The sequence below is a fragment of the Plectropomus leopardus genome, chromosome 19 (genome assembly GCF_008729295.1).
Source record: "Plectropomus leopardus isolate mb chromosome 19, YSFRI_Pleo_2.0, whole genome shotgun sequence".
Classification (NCBI taxonomy): Eukaryota; Metazoa; Chordata; class Actinopteri; order Perciformes; family Serranidae; genus Plectropomus; species Plectropomus leopardus.
The window spans coordinates 20111982-20136744 of record NC_056481.1 but is presented as its reverse complement, the minus strand read 5'-3'; the positions used below and the strand labels follow the sequence as shown (position 1 = coordinate 20136744).

General features: G+C 42.0%; 1 protein-coding gene across 3 annotated transcripts in view; it reads left to right on the top strand.

Moving 5' to 3' along the window:
- The window catches only part of mrtfba (myocardin related transcription factor Ba), a 35773-nt gene extending 13273 nt beyond the window's left edge, over positions 1-22500 (top strand). The window contains exons 2-17 of one of the 3 annotated variants that reach the window (XM_042507520.1): positions 1888-1952; positions 3575-3646; positions 6532-6597; positions 6746-6801; positions 6961-7036; positions 7752-7913; positions 8112-8287; positions 8387-8518; positions 10120-10367; positions 11256-11421; positions 13598-14608; positions 14720-14842; positions 15900-16046; positions 16155-16289; positions 16446-16506; positions 17313-22500. In XM_042507520.1, coding sequence (XP_042363454.1) covers positions 3592-3646; positions 6532-6597; positions 6746-6801; positions 6961-7036; positions 7752-7913; positions 8112-8287; positions 8387-8518; positions 10120-10367; positions 11256-11421; positions 13598-14608; positions 14720-14842; positions 15900-16046; positions 16155-16289; positions 16446-16506; positions 17313-17824 — 3126 coding nt within the window. In that variant the 5' untranslated portion in view covers positions 1888-1952; positions 3575-3591 and the 3' untranslated portion in view covers positions 17825-22500. The remainder of the gene's footprint in view (positions 1-1887; positions 1953-3574; positions 3647-6531; positions 6598-6745; positions 6802-6960; positions 7037-7751; positions 7914-8111; positions 8288-8386; positions 8519-10119; positions 10368-11255; positions 11422-13597; positions 14609-14719; positions 14843-15899; positions 16047-16154; positions 16290-16445; positions 16507-17312) is intronic. The other 2 variants (XM_042507518.1, XM_042507519.1) reach the window with 2 other exon arrangements.
- Positions 22501-24763: the final 2263 nt, after the last annotated feature.

The following is a 24763-nucleotide window of genomic DNA, read 5'->3' as shown; positions in this document are numbered from 1 at the left end:
CCTGTTAATTAAAGGCAACAAAAGCCCCAAAAAATAATCTCTAAAAAAAACCCCAAAAAACAGCCCTGTTCAGCCTTAATGCACCTTTATGCATAGATGGCTGACACGCTGTTAATGCATGCATACATGCACACAGGCATGTACTGCATGAATTCACTGTTAAGTTCAAAACAGGCTATAAAAGTGAATGAAGCTTCCATCAGCACAACAAAATAATCTTCGCCATGCGAGCCCGCCTGCACATTAGCTTGTCATTACCCTCACGATGTTGGTGTTGTTTTGGCAGCCACATGGTCTGACTCAGACACTGATGGATGGATATGTGATTACCAGGCTTTAGGAGTGGGCTAGATCCACTGCTGCCTGTGCCAGTTCATAATCATGGCTTTCGATGGTGTAGGGAGATCAGTGATATTGATCTCCGCGCTCAGAAAAATCTAATTTGTCAGATACAGTCAACAGGAGCTGTGGATTAACCACGTTTTTGGATAATTGTAGGATTTTCGTACGCGGTGGCTGTCTGCAGGAGAGCGTCGTAAAACGTCTCGACTGAAGGTGGAACATTTTTCTGGAATGTCAACAACAGTAGTAGCACCCACTCATCATCTGGGCTTTTGTCATTTCCCTTCCAGTGAGAACACACACCTCATACTTTCCACCCTCTGAGCCATCCGCAGCATTTCGCCAACCGCAGAGTCCCCGCTCGCATACTGGTTTTAACATGCAGGTGTTAATCTGTCTGCCATCATGACAGGCCTGAGTGTCTGACTTCACTTCAGCTATGTGGGAAGAGAGGACTGCTCTGTCAGCAGACTCGGGGCTGTGAGTTTGTTGTGACAGGAGGAAGAGGTAGCCCTTTCTGTGAAATCAATAAGGTTACTGATAGGCCTGCTGAGAGGAGTGCACAGCTAGAAACACAAGATAGTCCAAAGTTTCAGACTAAAATAGGATGATAATCCACTGCTCCCCAAAGTAGAATGCAAACTCACATCCAGAGCATTTATAGACGTTTATAAATAGTGAATGTTGTCTGTCATTAACTCTCACTCTTTATAGAAAATTGTTTAACTGCTTTCTCTGTTGCACAGGAAGTTCGTCACAGCTGTACTATTTGATTTATTTTTGGAATTTAGTCAAATGTTCAAAAATAGGCCATGTCATGGGGAGGTGCACACAGTGTTTAACACTCAGTGTTTTTAAGTTTCAACTGTCAGTCTTCATTAGAACATCACAAACACATAAAACACATGAACACACATCACAGACTGACTGACTGTGAGTCTCTGGTTGTCTGATTGTAATTTGGTTAGATTGTTTATTTTGTTAATAGAGAGAAAAATAATGAAGACAGTGGTGTCGGTTTTGTTTCTCACTTTGTACTTTTATCAGGCTGCTTTAAAGGCATAGTGCGACATTTTGAGATTGTACTTATTTGCTTTGTTGCTGTGTGTTAGATGAGGAGACTGTTACCACCCTCATATCTGTCCATTAAATATCAAGCTAGAGAGTGAGTTTAGCACACCATCATCACCTGGCTAAACATCAGGGATGGGAATCACCAGAGGCCCCACAATGCAAGTTATCACAATACCTACTTCACAATATAATAATAATAATAATATGCTCAGTATTGGGATGATGTATATTGCCATGTATTACCTGTTTTCATTTGCCAATTATATCCCCAAAGGAAAACTTCAACTAAAACATCTGTTTTATGTAATAAGATAAAGTTTTCTCAGTCTGTTGATTTCCCTTCAGTCATTTCCCTGTTTACCGGAGCAACATCAGGCTGCCAAAAGTTTCATTTGTACTTGAAATAATATTAAATCATTTCTATAATTTAAAGTGCTTATCAGCTACATTACCATATTCATTGTATCCCAGGTGAAGCAGAAACCAAACTGAAGAGACGTTCTCCCATTTTTGCATCAAGTTAGCTGAGACCTGAGGTATGACATCAGATTTCATTGGTCGAACATATATTTCCCGCTGAATTGAGGCCCGTCCTGTGTATAGTTTACCCCACACAAATATTTTGCTGCGGTGCACAAGCATTCATAAGAACCCACATAAGAACCCTGTTTTTGTAAGTTTTTGTACAAATCTTTCATATTTAAATAGATGCTTGGTGTGAAATTGCTTTAACAGGAGGTTATGTGCGGGATTATTTCTTGTCTGAGTGTCCTGGAGGCTTTACTGGTTTCCTGGAAACCTCACAGTCATGTTTTTACACTTTTTTTGGTACTGATTAAACAAAGGAGATTTAGCATGTTAATAAGTGATCTAAAGAGGTGCTGGTAGGCAGAGTTTGTTACATTTGAGCTATGCTAGCTGTTTCCTTCTGTTTCCAGTCATCATGCTAAGCTATGGAGACAGGGCAAAGCTAACTGACTGCAGGCTTCAGCTTCATAATAAACAGTCAAACATCCGAATTGACTCTCAACAAGTAAACAAAAAATGTCAAACTATTCCTTTATTATATGCACAATGTCTACATTCATGTCATTTCTACTTCTTTTTATACCACAACATGTTAGTTTCCCACATTTCATCAGCTGTTTGTAGTCGGCTTGTGTTATATTGTGGTTGTTGATCAGGTTTTAAATCCACCACTAGATAATACTAAAAACGTTTTAACTGCAGGTGACACATTTTTCTGCTCGCCTGTGTCTCCTCCTTTGACCTGCTGATCGCTTGCCTGTCTCCGCGTGTATAACAGCTCAGTCACCTTTTGCCTCACTCTGCTGAGGTCACAGGTCAACATGTGTTCGTCAGGCTGGGCGGCATTTCCCGAAGGAACTGAGGACAAAACACTGACTGGAAGTCTATTTATATCACCATAAAGAAACATGTCCCCACTACATACCATGCTGTAGTCGAAATCGGAATTGTTCATTTCTTTCAGGGATGTTAGGCGTCTTTCCAACAAGCTCTGCAACACAGATTTCTGTAAAAGTTTCACCAAAGCTCTAGTTGGAATAAACACACCAGGTGTTGCAATGTGAATTTATTACCAAAAAACATGAGAGAGACATTAAATGTTAGCGAGGCCAGCTGTTTCCTGTTGGACAAAGGCAGGTTGTATTTCCCTGCAAGTTTTGACGCATCCTTTCCTGTGAATGGGGAACTGTCCGTTGTCAGTATTCAATTCGTGCAAATATACACCTCCTCTTTATGTTCTTCCCCCACTAACAACATAACAATAAAGCTATAAAACACTTCAGCTTGAAGATGTGGATGTCCTGAGTCAGTGCTGACTCAGACTCTTGCGTGTTCCTTGGTAGTTACCAGGAGACTTCACATCAGGCTGTGCTGGGACGCCAGCAGCCGGCAAATAAGGAGTCCCAAACTGGTTAAGTGAGGGAGGGAAGTTAGTGTGGAAAGGTAGGAGGGGGTTTTGGCCCTGCTGTAAGAGGGAGGGATAGAGGACGGGCCCAATGCTGCCTCTGTAATTCTTAGAAGTGTCACAACACAGCAGCTTGGATATGACTCTAAGCTACAGATTTGGGCTTTAATATGCTGTAGGATGAAATGGCTTAATCACTCAGCTGTATTTCCGACTGCTCTGTAGGCCAGGACTCTCAGACAATGGCTTGTGTGGAGGTCGAGACCCCCAGTGACTGCTGCACTGGGTTCAGAGAAGGTGAGCTCCTCTTCTTTGTTGGTGTAGGTTAGTGGGCTCATGGTGTTTCCAGCTTGTCCTGGAGTTCTGGAGGTGTTGTGGCTTAATAAAATATCTTTTATATATCCAGTATTTTGGTGGTGGATGTCCGTCTTTTCTCCCCTGTGCTTGCTTTGTTGCATTATTTTGTTTGCGGGTGGCAGTGGTCCAAACCTTAAAGCAGCAGGATTGTGAGCACATAATAACAGCCTGTGAAATGTCATACCCTGGTAAAGAGAGGATTATGTGGAAACAGAATGAAACACCATCCTGTCCTCAAACAGCGACTGAGGACGTTGCACTAGGTAGCTCTATGGCAGTGTTAGAATTACACTGGCTCATGGGATAGCCCTATTTTTGGGGTAGCCTCACTTTTGAGATAGGAGGTTAAGGATACGGTGCACATGCATGCACATACATAAATGCGCCAAAATACTTGCCAAAAAATATACGGCCAATACATTCCAATGCATATAGGATTTTTTTTTTTAGCCTAGGACAACAACATATAGAAAGTTTTTACCAGTGCAGTGTTTTTTGGTAATCACTCTAATGAATAAAAATGCCAAAATCCTATTCACGCAGAACTAATTTTACTTGGGGACCTCACCCCCCCATCCTATCCCAAAGTATGTACCCTTTGCTGTGCATTTGCATAGAATGAACAAAGTCCAAAATACTCAACACAGCACAGGTGAACTTTCTAAAACAGGCTATAGAGTGCTTTCTCATTGCCAGAAGAGTAGAGCTATGTACATTAATCTGCAGCAGACAAGTATGCCTTTCTCTGTGTATGTTTTGGTTGTTTTGGTTTGTCTGCTTGATGTCACAGGCAGGCCGTATACCAGGTCAACTGTAGGAAGCAGCATGGACCAGAGGTCTGTGAAACCTTTACAGTGGTTACTATTCTTTTTATATCTCCCACTTATTCAGTCTCTCTTTCAAACTCAGTGCAGACTAATTTTGAACAAAGTTTTAGGGCTGCATAGGAGGAGACGGATCATAATTAGAGACAGCACCTTATTGCGTTTGCCAGTTAAGGAACTGAAATTAGCACATTCACCTGGGTGTTATGTTTCCATCACTGCTGATCATAACCGGGGGCGATAAATGGCCATAACTTCTGCTGAGTCATTCGAACTGGGGGTGAATGCTGATACTCTTTACCATTGCATTGAAAAGCCAGATGTTAGCGGCTCTTTTGTGTAGTTGGACTGATTTACTCAAATTTATTGACCTTAAACCCTTAAATCCTCAACAGAACAGTTTATGGGATTTTCATGAGCTCTGTGGTGGGTGGCATGGTGGTGCAGTGTTTAGCATTGTTGCCTCATAGCCAGAGGGTCCCTGGTTCAAATCCAGGCTGGGGTGACTCTTCTTTGCGGAGTTTGCATGTTGTCCCTGTGTCAGCTCCAGCTTCCTCTTACAGTCCAAAGACATGCAGGTTAATTGGTGACTCTAAATCTTCCATAGGTGTGAATGTGAGTGTGAAAGGTTGGTTGTATCTGTGTCAGCCCTGTGAGAGTCTGAAGAACGGTCCAGGGTGCACCCTGCCTCTTCCCCTCTGCTTCTTGTCATCTTGAATAGACTCCAGCCCCCCCAACAAAAATAAATAAATGAGAGCTATGGCACATACACTATAGTGCACCACTTTCTTGCTCTTCTTATCCAGAAAATGAGAGCTTAAACACAACCATAGAAAGTCACAATAAATTGAACTCCAATGGCAGGTCTGTCCCCTCTCCTCCTGCTGGTCACACACCTGCTGCATGGTTCAAAGGAGAGAGGGAGTGACCTTGCGCTGATGGCGAAACAGCCAAGGACAGCATTTTCTCTGAGCAGCATGCAGGGAATGAATGACAATATAACACATTCCTCTCCTTTTTGATAATGTTCTAAATAAGTCACTAAATTTCAAGCTGTTGCTAAGAGGGCTAAGAGGGTCTGAAAAGTTGCTGAATATAGCAGCAAAGTTGGCAACACTACATCAGCCTCAAATGTTGACAATGTACGGTACTGTGGGTTGAGTGTGTCCCCATTCATGTATACAGCAGGAATAGATGGCATTGTGTTTGTTTAGTAGCTGTTTATTTTTTTTATTTTTTTAATTTCGAGTAAAAGAAAATATACATTGATGCAAGAGAAAAAGCAGGGCATCAGTGGCTGAATGGATAAAGCAGGTGCCCCATGAATAAAGGCACTGTCCTTGCTGCAGCAGCCTTGGGTTCAACTCCCACTCAAGGCCCTTTGCTGTGTGTTGCCCACCTCTCTCTCCCCCTTTCACATTATTGATCTGTCTTATCTAATAAAGGCTTTAATGGCAAAAAAAAAAAATCTTTTCCGCCCATTAATTTGACTTCTGGCGAGCTCATGTCTTTTTCGGGGGGGGGGCTGAGTTTCCTGTAGATCGCTTGTATTTCTGACCCTGTTCTCAGGAGCTATTAAAAAAAAATCCCACAAGTCTAAAGTCTCCTCTGCAGGCTTTTAGTGCCAGCTCAGGAATAGTTGGTAAAATTCCACCACACTGCCATGCACTTCTGTGTGTAACCACTGTTTATAAATGTGGTCAACTGGCTGGATAACTCACTCCTGAGTGCAAAATGTTCCTCGCAGAATGACGTTATCACATGTTGTCAGCTTAATGACTGAGAGCAGGATGTGAGTGATGTGTCAGGGGGAGGGGAGAGGTTAGTATGTGGTTACCTTCTCTGCTTCATGTCTTTCTTTCTTTCCTTTTTATTTTTATGTACCTGATCTGTTTAATCCTTTGTCTGCTTTTAATGTTTTTCCACGTTTTTCAACTGAACATTACAATCAACATGTCTCTGTTTTTCTTTTCTAACTTTTTTTTTCTTCTCCGTTTTCAGTCTTGCAGTTGAGGCTCCAGCAGAGGCGAACCCGGGAGCAGCTGGTGGACCAGGGCATCATGCCACGTGAGTATCAGCACCGTCCATCATTTACTGCAAAGCTGATATGGTGAGGGAGGGTGTACAATAACAAGCCAGGACCCTGATAGATAAGATAATAAACATTTGTCCTTAAAATTGTGCTCAGACTTGATGAAAATGTGATGTGTTGCAGCTCTGAAGAGCCCGGCAGCTTTCCACGGACAGATCCGCAGTTTGGAGAGAGCCAGGGTAAGACCCTCAGACTCAGTCTGGAGATAAAGCTAACTGTGGACTTGAGAAGCAGATGAAATAATCTACTCCTGGACTGTTGTGTTGCTCAGTGCAGTAGAAGCAGAACAGAGCATGAAAAATGTAGATGATTGACTGAGTTTCTCTGTTTCTCATTAGACTGAGAATTTCCTCAAGCACAAGATTCGCAGTCGTCCTGAGAGAGCAGAGCTGGTCAGGATGCACATTCTGCAAGGTACCGCTGGTTCCCAAATTCTCACTACAAACATTTCTTGTTTTATCTAGTCTTTTTTTTAGGGGGAACAGGGGATCTTAAGGTGGACATAACTGGTCAACAGTAGAAACCACAAAGAAATGATATATGAAAGCTGTAACCTGATTAGAGATTAATTAGATTAATTTGAGATGCAGCTCAAGTTTTTCTAGTCATAAAACTATACATGTATATATGTCTGGATAAGCAATGTCCGGCCACTGTGCTGGGTCACTGATCCACTTGGACAGGGGACGACTGATGGGACATGTAGCAATCAACACTAACAGCTATCATGAACCCTCAGGTTTAGGCAAAGTCGCAAAATAATTTTAAGACATGCCCATAATACAATATCGCTAAATAGGCCAACCATTTTTAAACTTCTTAGATAAAGTCATGGAAACAGGGTAAAATATTATCTCAAAGTTATGGAAATGTTTTGGAAATTCATTGGTAAAAATGTGTGGAAACCCTGACTCATATGAAAACTCATATCGCTACAGCCTTTAAGACAGGAATGTTGCCCAGAATTGCTGGCAACCTGGTGGGTCTCAGAGGGTTAAACGGTAAAGAATTTAGATTGGCACATTACTATGAACAAATATTTCTCAAACTGGCAACGTAAACATGAAATCTACAAGCTGACATATTTGGCATGATATATAGTGTATGCGACTTTTTTTCTGTTCCTCAGAGACCGGAGCAGAACCGTCGCTACAGGCCACCCAGATGAAGCTGAAGAGGGCGCGTCTGGCCGACAACCTGAACGAGAAGATCGCCCAGAGACCCGGCCCAATGGAGCTGGTTGAGAAAAACATCCTGCCGGTGGATTCCAGCGTCAAACAGGCCATCATTGGTGAGAAACCGGGAATGATAAAATGACTAATGTTGCAGTATTAATGCTTTTAGAGTATCTCTGTTTAATAGACGCTACCTGGAAGAAGTCATGTTTGATCAGCTGTGTGTGTATTGGAGGAAAATGATGAGAAATGTTTTGTATTACTGCCAAAGAGATAAAAACTGAGTGTTTAAATGCTGAACTTTTGTCTCTCAGTGGGTCAAGTGAATTATCCCAAAGTGTTGGATGAAGACAGCAGCGATGCCCTGTCCCCAGAGCAGCCGGCCAGCCAGGAGTCTCAGAGCTCTGTCCCGTCTCCTGCAGAGAGCAAAGTCCCAGAGACGCCCTCTCCAGCTCCAGCACCACCACCAGTACCCAACACAATCCTGCAGGTCAGACACACAGCTCAAAATACTGTCTGCATTTCATAACCTTGATATTGGATTTTGCAGCGTTTACTTTGCAGCTCTGAGCGTTCTTTGTTTCTTAAGGCCTTCCCAGTCGCCACACAACCCACAACAGACTTTGTGAAAGTGATCTCGGCCGCCGGCCGCCCAGCTGTCGCTCCTGCACTGCCAGTCACCACAGCTGCTCCATCAAAACCAGGGCCAACACTGGTCAAAGTAAGAACGTTTCCTTCCGTTTTGAATATAATATAAACTCTTATGCTTGAGACATACTGCCTGCACAAGCAGCGCGTGACAGCTACTTTGCTGACAGTGTCATTGCTGCGGAGCTGCTTCAGAGCTGCCTGCAGTATTTCCACAATTAAAAGCCGGTACTCCATTCATTTATGGAGCCCTGCAGACATTGCATCGTCATTGACACGGTCATGCAAAGATTTCACAATAAAAAGCCTTTTAGCAAATAAAGGGATTCTGTCAACAGAAATGTTATGAAAGGGCTTTCATCTTTAAAACGGAAACAGGAAATGTTGAGTTAAAATTGAATTAATGTCTGTGACAGATACAGACATTGAAATTATAGTGAAAGTGTGGCCTGTTAACATGGGTGCCAAAGTAAAAAACCATCAGGTTCTGCGGTGCACATGTGCTGCTCATGCAGGTAGTGTGACCCAGGCATTACTTTGAAATGGGGTAGGTAATGTATATATTCAAATATCATTTTGGCAGATGATCATATCGTCATATCAAAATGTTCCTCTCACATTCTAGTGATTTATTTATGCATTAAATGCAGACCGTGTTTACATGCATACTCGTTCTCCTTCTTTCTGTGAAAGACCAGCATAACTCGTCCACGATGCCCTGCAGTTTATTGTCAATCATTGTCTTGACTATTATCCTCTGCAGAATATGCCACAAATCATTTGATGCTATAGGTAGCAGTACTACAAATCTGTTACATTACTTAAAACACTCTCTAGTGCAGACCACTGCAGCCTTGTCTTCTAAAAGACGGTCAAACTGGCCCCTGCGTTGTTTTGCATGATGTGCATATCTCAGGCATTATGGTAAAAGCGTGTCAGAGCTGACTTCAAAGTAAAAGCCACCTTCTGGTGAATGTCACAGGCAATTTTACTTTCATACAATAATAATGATTAATAAATGTGAAATTAGAAAAACATTCAAGTTAATTAAAAATATCTGCCACCAAGAAATTGTATTTTAAAGAAAAAATCAATTTCAGTTGTGCAAATAATCAGTTAAATTATTAATAGAAAATACATTTTTTGATTTTCTTTATTTATGTATTTAGTTCTTTTTTGTTCCATTTGTGTCTTCTATTGTACTGTTGGTTTTCAATTTGCAAACTTTTATAGATTAAGAACCATTTCTCAGTTCTCTTTGTGCCATGATAATTGTGTCAACAGTGTGGGGCAGAGGGAGCTCCCCCCGTGTTTCTTTTGGGAATGTATTAATGTTATTAGGGGGCAAAAACACACAATTTCCTTTTTCCAAAGACCAATATCACTTCAATATGAGCGCAGACATTCTCACAGTGTCAAACATTATTAGGACTTGGGGTGGAATTTCAAAAGTAAAGCCCACTAAAATATCATATAGGATCTGGGTTCCCTATCAAGTCGGCTTAGTTACTAGAGTGATCAGAAAATCTAAAACCATTGAGATATATATTGTATATTGTTGCATATCCTAAGAATAATCAAGATATCATTTGTAAGCCATATTGCCTACCACTAACTGTAACATTTGAATGCTGCTGGACAAACCGTATGTTTTCATGTTCCCTCCCACAACAGCAAAGTCAGCAGAAGTCCCCCTCAGAGAAGAGCCGCAGTAAGAAGGGCAAAGAACCCAAGTCCAGGGTAAAAAAGCTCAAGTACCACCAGTATGTTCCCCCAGACCAGAAGCAGGAGGCCAGTGAAGCTCCCATGGACTCTTCTTATGCCCGACTGCTGCAGCAACAGCAGCTGTTCCTCCAGCTGCAGATCCTGAGCCAGCAACAGCAGCACTACAACTACCAGACGATACTGCCGGCACCACTCAAGTACGTGTATGAAACATTATCGAGGAAAAGATTGTTATTGTATATATATGTATTATTATGACTCCATGCTGGTGATAGCTGTGGCCAGAGGGTTCATGTTTTCAGATTTTCCATACTTTTGTCCCATTCTCACGAACACGATATCACAAGAAGGCCTGTTGCAAATTTCTTCAAATTTGGCGCAAACATCCACTGGGCCTCAAGGATGAACTGATTACATTTTTGTGGTCAAAGGTCAAGAATTTCTACGCTGATTATGACAAAATTTAGAGGAGACTTTTGGTCAGACACTGAATTGGTGACGCTACTTGAAAATGTGTTGACTGTATAGATCCTCTGTGCTGCCAGGTTAAAAAATGTGTTTGAAGCATCCAGAATTTGTAGGTTTTTTTTTTTTTTTTTTTGCAACAACAGCAAGTTCACATTGTGGTATTTCACGTTTTGTTTATAGTTTGGCTTACCTCCATAACTCCTTATCTGAATTGCTTGAAAACAAGCCTTGTTTTTTTCAATGACCCAGAGGACGATTAGCTAGTTTCCAATAACAGTTCTGCTTCTATTCATATTAATAACTAACAGGATGTTGTTTCACCAGCTGCTGTTTTTAAAAATGTCCTCCCAGCGGCTCCCTTTGAACCCTTGCTCTGTGCTTTGGTTGACTTGTTTTGTTAGTGAGGCGCAGGACACAGGCAGGATAGTCTGTTCATATTGGGAACAGATTTCCCCTCTCTCTTTCCTGCCTCTCTTCAGTGATCTCTCCAATAACACTCCTTCATCCAGCTCACGTCTTTCTCTCTCCTCTTCCTCTTTTTCTGTTTCTTATTCATGTGAAGTAGTATGAGTTATTTCCTGAAATGACCATGTTTTTGCGTCTCTTTCTCGCTGCAGGCCCGTGGCCGAGGGTCAGAGCGCCACCGCCGGCAGCTTGCCGACCCCCATCATGATGTCTCTGCCCACTGCACCTCCACCTGCCCCTGTGACTCCGGCTCGTCCAAACAACTCGCTCTCGAACCGCAAGCCAGGAGTCCTACCTGCCAACCTGGAGGAGATGAAGGTATGTGGAAACCCACTTGTACCAGCAAATCCCTCACCCATGTAGCTTGTAGCATCATGTCACAGCAGCTCAGAAATCAAAGTAGCATAAAGGGAGAATTTACCTGCTTTTGGGCCCACTCAGCTGTTGAACTGTGTCACAGCCAATACAAGAAAGTTTTCTTAGAAATCTGATAACCCCACATTAGATCTAAAAAAGGTTTTGTCTTATCATTAAGGAAGTTTCACTGAGCCGTGATAACCTACTTCAGATAGCTTATCCTCTGTTCGATTGTTTAATTTGCAGTGGATTAAAAATACATTGCCCCTTCCTCAATTAGTATTTCATATTAAGGTGTCAGACTAATCATTCTGACATCTTAATATGAAATATTAGTTTGTCTGTAAATAATCCAGTCCCTCCATGATTTCACAATGTTGTGATTGCAACAGATTATGCAAATTCAGTCCATCCCTTATGAATTCTGTGCAACTTCTTGGCACTGATCAACAACAGCTGATCTCCAACGATCAGTTGCCACAGACCTGTCTAATCCACCTCAACTACAATCATAAATAGATTCAGATTATGTGAGAAACACTGAATGCTCATAATAATGAGCTTTCACTTGCCCCGTCAGTTTTCCTTACATAAACCCCCTTAAAAATTTGCAGTTCTTTTTAGAAAACCTGTGGTGAAATCAGCAATTTCGGGCCACAACAACCACAAAAACAGCACGCGAAATCCTGGAGGGAATGAAAATTCATTGTTTGAATGAGTGCCCCAGGAGAAATAAAAACTAACCAATCAGCACCACATGCGGGACTGAGCTGTTGTTCAGCTGTCGTCAAGCTATGCACCGAAACTAATGATGAATAATAACAAAAACGGCAACTGCTGTAGACAAGACAATCGAGGCTGCTGTAAATCAACATTAGGGATGCATGGTTATTTGATTTTTGCCGACATCTTACATATGTTGACATTTTTAAACTCATTTTGACCAATTGCAGGTGCTGATAACGTTATATGCACATATGTTTTTTTCACCTAATTACAGAGAACATCAATTCCCTCCTGTAGTAGAATTAACATATTATATAATCAGTGTGTTGGCATGGCTACGCTAAGTTTAACTAATTAACACAATCATTCTACACACTTAAACAGCATCTGGCTGTTAAATCCGTGCAAAAATGTGGAAAAGTTGTGGTTTATTTGGGGTTTTATGGACAGGACATCTTTGCAGAAATCAGGGACCTCCTGGAGACTTGGTGGTGCTGCTTATTTCACTGATTTCACTCCAGTGAATGACCGGCAAAGTCAAGTTGCATCTGTCTCTCAGTCTCTCATCCACATATAAAAGTACTGTCTGCAGTGGAAACACTAAAGAGATTCTAGGCACATATCCGTAGGGGTTACCTTTGGTTCTAAAGGTACTATACCGAAAGTACTCAGTGAAGCAGTTTTAAATTGCATCCACGTTTCCCTTACTTGCATCTTTTCCATTCGAGGAGAGAGGAAAGGAGGAAATATCTTTTAAGAGGAATGAAACATGGCTTCAACAGCTGTAGATACTTATGATTTATTCATCATTTGTATTTATTGATATTCTGATTGTGACTATGTTATTTAATTACTCAGAATGTGATCGTGGCGTCTTTTGAACACCCGAAATTATTGTGTTATTAAATTATGTTTCAGGGAAAATTGAAATTCTGTGACTCATTAAACTGATGCTCAGGATTCATCAGGCTCACGTGTGACTGACTCTTGATTAAAGACAGCCGCACTCTGATTTTAATAATTTCCACAGTAATTGTAAGTGGGGGAAACAACAGAACATATAAAAAAGTCTTTTTAATAAGAAATCTTTCACAGATGTCACACCAGAACAACTTTTTGCTTCAGTTTAGAATTGAGGAGCAAGGAAATATCTCTAGAAACTTGAAATGCAGCCATAGTTGTAGTAGTAGTGAAAGGTCAAATTTAGAGCTTCTGGATGGCAGATTTTTTGATAGATGACTTTTGACGGAGGCAGACAAGAAGTTTTTACCTGCTTCCATTATTTATGCTAAGCTAATTAGGAACTGGCTGTAGCTTAACAAACAAGCCAAAATGTCACACTGTCTTTTTAAAATCATCTGCGCTCCTCTTGCTCTCGTCCCGAACTGATAATATATTCGTTTTTGTGCAGGTGGCTGAGCTCAAACTGGAGCTGAAGCTGCGTGGGCTTCCTGTTTCAGGCACTAAGACAGATCTGATCGAAAGACTGAAGCCTTTCCAGGAGAACCACAACACCGCTGCCCCTGCTACCATCCCTGCCCCCGCCACCACCATCCTCTCCTCCATGCCCATGGAGGTCACGACCACCACCACCACCCCTACCATTGTGCTTCCAGTCCAGCAGGTTGCTCCAGAGAATATTAACCCCACACCACCGGTCTCACCCATCCCCAATGATCGCTCCGATGTCAGCATGTCTGAGGCTGTGTCTGAAACACAAACGGTGAACACCAGCTGGGCGGGCCCACAGTCTTCACCTCTCCCATTGTTCCGAGTCCCGGAGGAAAAGGACAGGCGTCTCCATGAGAAGGAGCAGCAGATCGTGGAGTTGATGAGGAAGTTGGAGCAGGAGCAGAAGCTGGTGGAGGAGCTGAAGATGCAGCTGGAGGTGGAGAAAAGAGGCCAGGGTGGCACCGCTGACCCTGCAGCTCCGAAACTGAACCCCGTTCCCACTGTCCTAAACTCTAACGTAGTAAAAATAGAGGGCACGGTCCTCTCAAACTGTTCATCCACCGCCACCACAATCCCCAACTCTATCCTGAGCTCCCAGACTCTCTCCCCCCTCCCAACAGTGGTCAAGTTGGAGGATGTGACTGTCTCTTCTGGCAAGCCTCTGCAGCTCCAGACCCAAACCCAGCTCATCACCCAGATCCAGCCCCAAGCCCCACCCCAGATCACCAGCAGCCCACAGCTGCTCTCCCAGTCTCAGAGGAGTCCCAATCTCCAGTCCCAGTCCCAGCCCGCCGCCCCCAGCCTGCAGCAGTTCTTCATCAGCCACCCCGGTGGAGTGTCTCAGGTGCTGGGGCAGCCGCAGACCTTGTTAACCACGACTGGTCAGGCTGGAACTCAGATCCTCCTCCCAGTCTCACTGCCCAATAACGCTACTGCAATCCAGCTGCCGAGCACCACCGTCAGCCTTCAGGTCAGAGTGACATCACGTATATGGCTTACCTGCTTTAGGGGCAAACAGATGAGACACCTGGATGTGTAGACTCATGATAACGTTCTAACATCATTTCCTTTTTTATCTCAGTCTGTTCTTCAGGCCACGGTCTCTAATCCAGGCCTGGTGCAGGCTTCGGTTCCTCAGCTGAAAAGCACTAAGAGAGAGACGGCGCCCAGCCAGCAGTTAACCAACCAGAACCCATTACTGCAGGTCAGTTTTTTTTAAAGCAGCACAACTCATTTTAGAGTCAAAGCAAATTTCATCTTAGTTGGGCGTTGTTTTCCTTAAAGTGTAGAAGGGGAAAGTGGGGACCAATCACGGTCCGATTAACAGCTCCCCCTTGACGCTGCTAAGTTCGAGTCCTGTGTCCCAGAGCCATTAAATCTAAAAGGATGCAGTAAACTCACTATTAAGGCATCCTGTAGATGTACTCTACTATTTGAACTGATGATATATTGTGAATAACTAATTTGTGTTGAAACAGAGGCACCATAGTGGCAAGTATTTCTCATGTCACAGAAACCACTGAGAATGAAACTTGTATTTAGGATGTTATTATTGCAGCACGGAGGTTTCCCAGGTACCGCCAGTAGACAATAACTTTTGTATTGTAATGTTCATAAAATACATCCAGATTCACAAATATGTAGATTTTACTACAGACATTACTGTTATCTGATGTTGTCCACTGTGACAGCAGATGCTATATTCACTCATGTCAGTGACAATGGTGCTTAACTGTCCTGGGAACACGGCGTGTTTTTCCCCCGACAATGCTAGGTTGTGATAATATGATCGATAACTACTGATTGATTACTGTTGAAAAAACATTTTCACTGGCAGCTGCCGTTTTCTTACAGAACATATTATGTACCCCACACAAGCCCGACATAATCAAACTGACTAACAAAACCAACAGATATTTAATTTACTTAAAAACGTAATCTGTTACCAGAAATGTTTTAATCATTTCAGCTATATGACATGTGAGATGTACATCATGTTGTCTATACCACAACTCTGTATTTTGCAGTGCCTGGTGTCGTGTTTACTGTCATCAGCTTGTCTGTTAGTCGTGATCATATGTCTTCGTTAAAACGTATTTACTCTCAGATTTAGTTGTTTCACTTTTTAACAGAAGTCCGGTGAGTCAGCTGCACCACAAGATAATTAAAATAGTTAATTTATAAAAATATAAATAATGAGCTGTATCTCCAGTTCCTTCCTTAAAGCAACACTGATATTAGACCTTGTTGTCTCTCGACAGACTCTGACAATGTGCAATAACACTACGAATGTGGAGAACCAGACGAGGCCTGAGATCAATCCTCAGTGTTTCCTTAGAAGCTCCCCGGAGAACAGGGTCTCTCCACGGGCGTCACCCAACCACGTCTCCAACGGACCCCTCAATAAGGTATCAGTGCTGAGTTAATACAATGAAGTTCAGTCTGGCCCACTTACTGGACACTTTTTCAGATCATTCACCATTTTCATTTTTTATCCTGCCTGTATTTTCTTCCAGTCTCCTTCTCCTCAGCCGACCTTCATCCTCCAGCCCACCTCCCTCGTTACTCAGCCTCCAAAGACAAAAGAGCCTCCCCGCTATGAGGACGCCATCAAACAGAGCCGCAACCTGCACGTCAACAATGTTTCACAGGTTAGACACACACACGCACATGCACACAGTATCCTTCAGAACACAGAGCAGCATAAATGCATCTGAGACTATTTTCAGTTTTTCTGCCTTGAAAGGAAATGTTTGTCTGCTGGTGAACAGCCTTGAGTCTCCTCACCTTGTTGGTTGTATTTTCAGGTTCCCACAGCAACCAGCCAGCAAATGGATGACTTGTTCGACATCCTCATAGAGAGCGGAGGTAAGGAGGTGTACAAACCCACCAAGTACTAGTTAATATGAGCAACTTCAAAACATTTTGGTCTCAGGAAGCTGCTGTGGAGGCAGCAGCATTTTCAGGTGGGACACATAAGACATGAGACTCTTCATTTGTCACTTTAGATGAACAATTAAATTATGTGTGGTTACTCTCAAGCTGGCAGCTGAACAAAAATGTAATAAGTATTGTTGCAGAGAGCATGAAAAGGAATTTTTAAAAAAGCAGCGGAGGAAGAAGCATTTAGATGCTAAAAATACTCCACTGCAAGTAAAAGTCTTGCATTCAGAACTTTACTTAAGTAAAAGTATCTAAGTATTACCATCAAAAGGTATTGAAAGTAACAGCGACAGCACAGCAGGAAAATGTGTCATCTTCCTTCTGCAAATTTTTCAGGTTGCGCTTATTTTTACTCCTTTATATCCTATTGGGTAGTTTAATCTACAGCAATGCATCATGGTCTATGAGATCATCATGTGTTTATAGCGTGGCTGTCCTGTGAGAACCACGTTTATCTAAACAAATCAGTTTTTAGCATTGTGACGATGCATTTTCCAGCTGATCCAAGAGAGTTTTTTTTTTAAAAAAAACTATTAAAACATTGTCCATTTTGATATAAGTAATCGTCTTAAATAACAGGCAGTTTTTTTCAGTTTATGTTTCAGTTATTTAATTGAAGCATGATTGTTCTGTTTGTTAGGAGTTTAGAAGCTGCTAACACTAAAAAGCTTTCTTTACATTTCATTTAAAAGAGTCTTGTAATCTTATAATGTTTTTATTCCCTCTTCCAGAAATAACTCCGTTTATCCAGCAGGATCCTCACGTCTCTTTCACAAAGACCCTTCCAGTCACAGCAAGCATCTCCACCCTGCCGGTGAACACTGCTCTTTCCAGGCCGCCACCACAGATCCAGGTAGCCCCTCCCCAGACCCTGAACCCGGTCACCAACCCCAGCCTGCCCAGCCTCTCCTCCCTCGCCACTGACAACCAGCTGGAGGCCTTCCTGGAGAATACGCTGGCTGAAACGGCACCAGCGTCAGATCCGCGCACGCGGGGTCTGATGGAGGAGCTACAGGCTCAACTGATGGACCAGCAGCCGTATTCGCCCATGGACACGTCAGAGCTGTCCTTCTGTGATTCGTCTTCACCCTCCTCGCTCAACATGGGCCTGTCTGACCCCAGCCTGGACAACATGGAGTGGCTGGACCTCACCATGCCGCCAGGCCCTGCTGGGGCGCTCACACCACTAGGGATCCCGACGGACTTCCTGGATACGCAGGACCTGCAGCTGCACTGGGACTGACGGAGGTGGGAATGACAGATAAAGAAGTCTGGCGAGTTGGCAGAGCAGCTGAGCCAGGAGTGGATGGATGAAGAGAAGACCGCCGCAAAGACGTGGATGACGCGTCGGTGCCACACATCTAAACCATCTGTAATATTCCCACTCAACTACAGGAAGAGATGCTGTACAGGCTGAGCACTGATTCAAGTTGAACTACAAGCAGGAGTTTGCACAGCTTTGAAATAACGCCATCACTGAGGGGATCACCCGTCGTGTTAGTGATAAGGGATTTTAAACTTTTGCAGCGTGTGATGTCACGATTTTAACGAACAAACAGAGACGAAGAGCCAAATGAATCCTGGTAGCATGGACTGTTTGTAAATAAACCACACTAATTCACTTCCTCTCGGACAGAGGTTGATTTCTCCTGGAGATTTTGTCGGTTGGCTCTCAGTGTGAACTCTGCGTTTTACTGTCGTCAGCTACAGCGGGGATTTCTGATTGGCCCTGATGAGATGTGTTTAGGGTGGCAGTGAGTCCAGCCTGATGCAGCGAGCAAAACAGAATCTTGAACTCAATATGTTTTCATCTTGACGGACCACCGGAAATATATGAATTTGTGGGAAACTCTGAGCTTTTGTTGTGATATAACAGGACTTTTTTTTCATCTAAAACAAGCAGCTCTGACAAGAGGAGACAGAAGACTTTGCAAGACACTTTCCTCCTTTTTTCCAACCTGTAGAATATAACTCCTCCATTAACATGGTCACTGTTCTTGGACTTCAAGTGGAGGAAAACTTTATTTCCAGCCAGGAACCAACTTTTAAGGTTCTGAAACCAATTTATTTTTTGTGAAAATGCTCCAAACGATGCAGAAACTGGAACAGAACTCGTTCTATGTTGATGGAAAAATGGGAATCTGCCTCTGAGCGAAAGGGATTCCTGACTGAGAGCCTCTGATCACAGTGGTTCAGTCTATCACATACTGAACTTTACATGTTTGCTGACTTATCTGATATATCCTTTCAGATGTGACTGTTTTCTTCTGGCCTATCACGACCCCGCGGTCGAGCTGATGAACCAATGACCCTAAAGAACAAACGAGCGGAGGAAGCTCCTCCGTCTGTGTGAGAGCTATGCACATAAGAGGCGGAGAGATCTGACGCCTCGTTCACCTCGGAACAAGGAAATGTGACTTCTGCATATCCAAGGTGATCGTTAACATGATTGTGGTGAAGATCGTTGCTCCGGAGATACTGCAGTCATTGTCCGAGTATCTTGAATGTAATTCGAAAACTTTACTCACAAAGTTGGCAGCTTTTTCTTCTTCTGATAGTAAACTGACATCAAACGGTGGAAAGGGAACAAATATCAGTTTATGAGACGTGCAGCATGAACAGGTGTGAGTTGCGCGTTATATCAAGGATGAAAGATGTCTTTGGGAGAGATGAGCTTTATATCGAGCTGTCCTACAGTGTCTCTGCACTTTGTGTGTGTGTGTGTGTGTGTGTGTGCGCGTGCGTGCGACTGCACATGCGTGTGTTAGGGAAGGAAATTACTGCATCATAGCTGCCTGCAGCTGATCAGTTAGTCTGCTTTGACAGCCTGTTAATCATTGACCAGTCATCATTTCGAGGTATCACACTTTTTCAAGAAGTACAACCCCAATTCCAGAAAAGTTGTGTAAAGTGTTAATGAAAACAGAAAGAGAAATCTTTTTTTTCCTATGATTAATTGAATACAGTGCAGAATTTGATGGCTGCAACATGTTATAACAAAGTTGGGACAGGAGCATGTTTAGCCCTGTTTGACATCACCTTTTCCTTTAACAACACTAAATAACTGTTTGGGAACTGAGGATGCTAATTGTTGAAGTTTTGAAAGTGAAATTTTTTCCCATTCTTGCTCAGTATAAGACTTCAGTGTATCAACTGTCCAGGGGTCTCTGTTGTTGTTATTTGGGCTTCCTAACGCTCCGCACATGTGCAGTAGGAAACAGGTCTGGACTGTAGGCAGGCCAGTGTAGTACCTGCACTCTGTTACTACAAAGCTGTTGGAACACGTGCAGAATGTGTCTCATTGTCTGGATGGCAGCATATGTTGCTCTAAAACCTGTATATACCTTTCAGCATTCATGGTGCCTACACAGCTGTGAAGTGGACTGGCCTCGCTCGGGAACAACTGAGTCTTTTGAAGATGCTCCTTTCATACCTCAATGATGTTTTCATCTACCAGTTAACCTGTGAAATGTTTCAAACAGGTGTTTTTTGAGCATTTAATAACTTTCTTTCTTTTGTTGCTCCTGTTCGACCTTTATTATAACATATCGCAGCCATTAAATTCAGACTGAGTTTATATTTGCAAAATCTGAATGAATATTTTTTCTTTCTACTGCATTCAACAGAATATAGGTCAAAAATGATTTATAAATCAGTGCATTCTGTTTTTATTTGAATTTTACAAAACTTCCCAACTTTGTATGAGTTGTAATATTTGGCTGGTTAAAGAACTCAGTTGCTGTGGACTGTAGGCAGTTTCCTGACCGTGTGTGTGTGAGAGAGACGCATGGAAGCATGTTGTGTGTATGTGTGGATTTGTCTTCCTGTCTTCTGCATGTCCACCTGTGTCTCTGTGTGCATGATTGTTTAATCTTGGGGCTATTTGTCGCCCACAACTCGTCTGAAGAAGTTTGCTAATATCTATTAAATCATTTGCTATTTGGTCAACGCGTTCCAAACCCTTCAAAAGGCTTCTGATGACTGTTTTCTGTTTTTGTAGTTGGGTCGGAGTCCCACAGTTAAAAAACGCACAAACACCTTTGAGGTGTGAGACGCAGTGAAGAGGGCTGAGCTGCTTTTAAAGCCGTTAAAAATTCTTTATTTTATCGGATTGCATCATATCCTGCTCGCTGTTTCTTTCCTAATCTAAATGTTAACTTACTGATTTAGTTCCTCTGTTTAGGATGTTGTTTTGGGATTGATGCAGTCTCACAGTTGACCATTTTAACCACTTAAATCTGTCGTATGTCAGTGGGCTTTAAAGGGCGCCGCCTCTCTTCTGTTTTGGCACATTTTCACTTCCAGCTGTTGGTTCTTCATGGTCGCTTCTAGCAGGACAGATGTTTCTTGCATTTTGAATCGGTGTATTTTCTGCCTGCGTGATGCTGATTTGCTGTTCAGCAGCAATGATTTGTCGGCCTGAGCAAACTGACTGAGAGCCCCTTATGTCAAAGTGGTGCTGCAGTTTCACGTTTATCATCAGATCGAATCTAAAACCACCTCAAAGAGTTGCGCCAAATACTGCACAGACCCTCTCCTGCGCTTTGTTGTATTTCTGTCTTCGAACAAACTCGTGTAAAGCAACCGTTCAGAGATGACCTCAACCTCCTGGTGACCTTTGCGTTGGTTGTGTCGGGGTGCTTGGACGCTCTGATACCTGTGAGCAGGTCGAGTCTTCTTCTCCAGATTGCTGGTAGTGTTAAAGGGATAGTCCAGATTTTTTTAAATGGGGTTGTGAGGGGTACTTATTCATAATCATTGTATTAAATACAGTAGATGGTAGTCACGTTAGCTAAGCAATCTACTGCTGTTGAGGAGTCAACTACAAAACGTATTTTAGCCACCTAAAAAATGTTTGACTAAAGAAATCTGTATCAGTTAAAGTGTACACTACATTCACAGTATTTTCCCTACTCTATCTTTCTGTCTGACAGAGATTTTCAACAGGAAAATTAAGCTGCTTCCTTCAAAGCCAGCCTCCATTGAGAAAAACAGTGCATGAACATTTTTTTAATCACAATTTAATTTAATTTAATTTTTTAAAACTTTTTTTTCAAGGACAAAATTGTTTTCTCCACAACCATCTGTTGCAAAGAAATTGTGCGCATTCGTAAACTGAGCAAACATGCTACCAGGGCTGAAAATCAGCTTTTTATTTCATTTCAGCGTAAAATTCTTGTTCTAATTCTAACCGCTGACGCTGCTCCGTTATGAGTGTTTTTCCGGCAAGTGCGGATTATTTACTGGAACGGCATAATGATACAAGCAGATAATTGCAACCACGTCCGTTCTTTGCTTCCCAGTTGAAAACATTCATCTAAAACATTTAATAATTGATCCTTCTGTTCTCCTCTCAATTATATTCAAGTACTTTTTTTAAGGACAGAGTTTTTAAAAAATGTCTGAAAAGCACCTCAAGCATCTTGTACTAACCTTGAGAAGTAGACGCCTGTGTTCAGCGAGCTAAAATGACGAAAATGATGTTTTTGTGAATGGAGTCTGGTGGTTGAGAAGCATCGACAGGAACTGAAGTCATTAATGACTCACATCAAATCATGTCGTCGAATGTTTAAATAAAACTGAAAATGCTCTCAACATAACATACGCTCAAACTGATGGAGATTTTTTAAATGTTTTGTGGCTGACTCGGTCCAAAGCAGTAGATTTTTTCGCTTCCACGTCAGACTCCAGCCTGCTTCTCCAAAAAAAAAAATCTGCACTGATCCTTTAAAGCGTACATAGAATGAAGAGTAAGAATCACAGGTTGATTTATGTGTTGCCGAGAACAGATGACGAGTTCATGCTGTTTTGTTTTTTTGTGTGTTTTTTAAAGTCTGTCAATTTGATCTTTTGTTGCCAAAAAAGGCAGTGGAACATATTCTCACATTTTGTTAATTTTCTCACATTTTTTGTATTTATCACATTTTTATTTTAAGTTGAAAAGTACAAGAAAAAAAAAAACATTTAATCTTTTAATGTAAAATGTGTAAAAAGGGGATTTCATGTGTATATTTTTGGTTTGCTGAGTTTATTTTTCATATCTGACAAACCTCTGTGGCGGTAAATCTACACGCAGATGTGATTTATTCTCGATGTGACACCACTTTAGCGTTGCTGACTGGCCAGACAGGGACAGCTAAAAGCAATAACGGCTGCTCTCCGTCAATATACTGTACTGTACGTCGGATCCTGCCTTGATTTTAGTAATATAATAACCTTTACCACAGAGTAATACTGTTTCTAAGTTCAAAGGCACTTAATATCTGAGTGGTTTGTTTGAGTAACCCTCTGAATTTAGAGGTTTTGGGAGGTTCCAGTCATCTTCTCTATAGCTGTCTTGCTAGTTCTCATTCAACATCATGTTAACATTTTACATTTATTGGTGGAGAACTTCAGAACAGAGGAGACAAGACGTTTATAATTATAATCAATGTATTTCGGGGACACATCCTCCTTTATCTCCACCTCCCATGCCATGCCTCTTGTTGTTTGTATGCCATATGTTTTGCACATTGTGTACATATTTATATAGATGTAATGCATATTTTTCTACATGTGTAACACCCATGGGTTCTCTATTTTGTAAATACTCAAAAAGATGTATATAAGTACTGTATGCCTTTATGTGTCAATAAAATTTGATGTTCTGTGGACGCCTCTGTGGAGGTCATTTGTAATTTACACTAGAAAATTTTAACTTTTGTTTATGCTCTCATTTTCCACAGGCTTAAGTTAAAGATCGAAGGCTTTTTTATATGCAGTCAGATATATTTCTCAAATGTGTGGCAAGACAGGAACAAGAACATAGGAACTATGTTAACAGTGTATGAACACAGTTCTTGTTTTGGTTACATGTCTGTGTTTGCATATGTTCAGCAATTAATTTCCATTTATATTCCCAGATTTACTGTCCTGATACTGTTCCAAAGAAACAGGTCACAAAGGTCATCAGAGTATTGGCAGACAAACCACAAGGCTGCGTCCTAATATCAGTAGCAAAAAGGCCTTGATCGTTTCACATTTAGGGATCAGTGCAACATTATTTGTATCTGAAACATCTTGTAGTAAGGCAATAAGGGTTTTAAATGGCACTCATACATTTGTGAGCTCAGAGCTTGACGCAGGTCTGTGATTATACAAATATTCTGGTTGTCAAAGCTTAACAGTAGGCTATCCTTGAGTTATCCAGGTACATTGTGGAGTCTAACAGCTGAGACAGAGTCCCTGTTCGAAAACCACCAGGACTGGACACTCCAGCACAGGAGTCGTGGTCAACGTCCATGTGAAAATGGCCGGTAAGTGTTTATGTTTGCCTGGCACTGGGGACACTGGTGGTGGATGTCCTTTACACGGGTCATGAGAAATGGGATCAGACAGCAGCCTGCAACACACCTGCGCAAGTTCAAGTTACAAATAAGTGCATTTTGCTTAATGTTGAATCACCTCTGTAAGACTATTTTTAAACAGCAATCTGGTGTTGTTAAAATCTCTAAAGCTAATATGGCAAAAACACATACCCCATCAAGGTGCACACGCAGCAAATCACCCACGTAGCTTCGCCCACTCTGCTGCTGGTTTTCGTGAGCACGACTTCCTCGCAGGAGGGACACCTGGTTAATGCTGGTGTTTTACCCAAACTGTCCACTGGCACATGAGAAAGACAAAGCACATTACTATGCACATACTAGGTATACAGTGTCATAAAATGAAGTTTAAAAACTTCATAGCATGCAATGTCGAGAAAACGTCACAGTATAGCTTGTCATTCTTTTTTAACATACTATACTGTGATGCTTTTGATTGCATTTTTTGACATGATATTCTATATTTTTCCACATGCTAGCCCATGTTTTCAGTGTTTTCACTTTCTGCACATATTACACTATGATGTTTTTGACTACATATTTATGAAATAGTATGTGCTTTAACATTTTTAACCATTTTCTTTTAACAGAGAGTTTTTTTTACCAGATTTGTAGAAAAAAAAAAGGTGGGAGAGAGAAGGGGGAATGACACGCAGCAAAGGGCAGGACTGGACTTGAACAAGGGCCGCTGCAGAGGCCTCAGCCATATGGGGCACACACTACCAGGTGAGCTAGAGGTCACCTTGTTTTGGGGTCATTTTGGACGACATGCTTTACTATGATATTTTGGGGTCATTTTCAACAACAAACTGTACGAT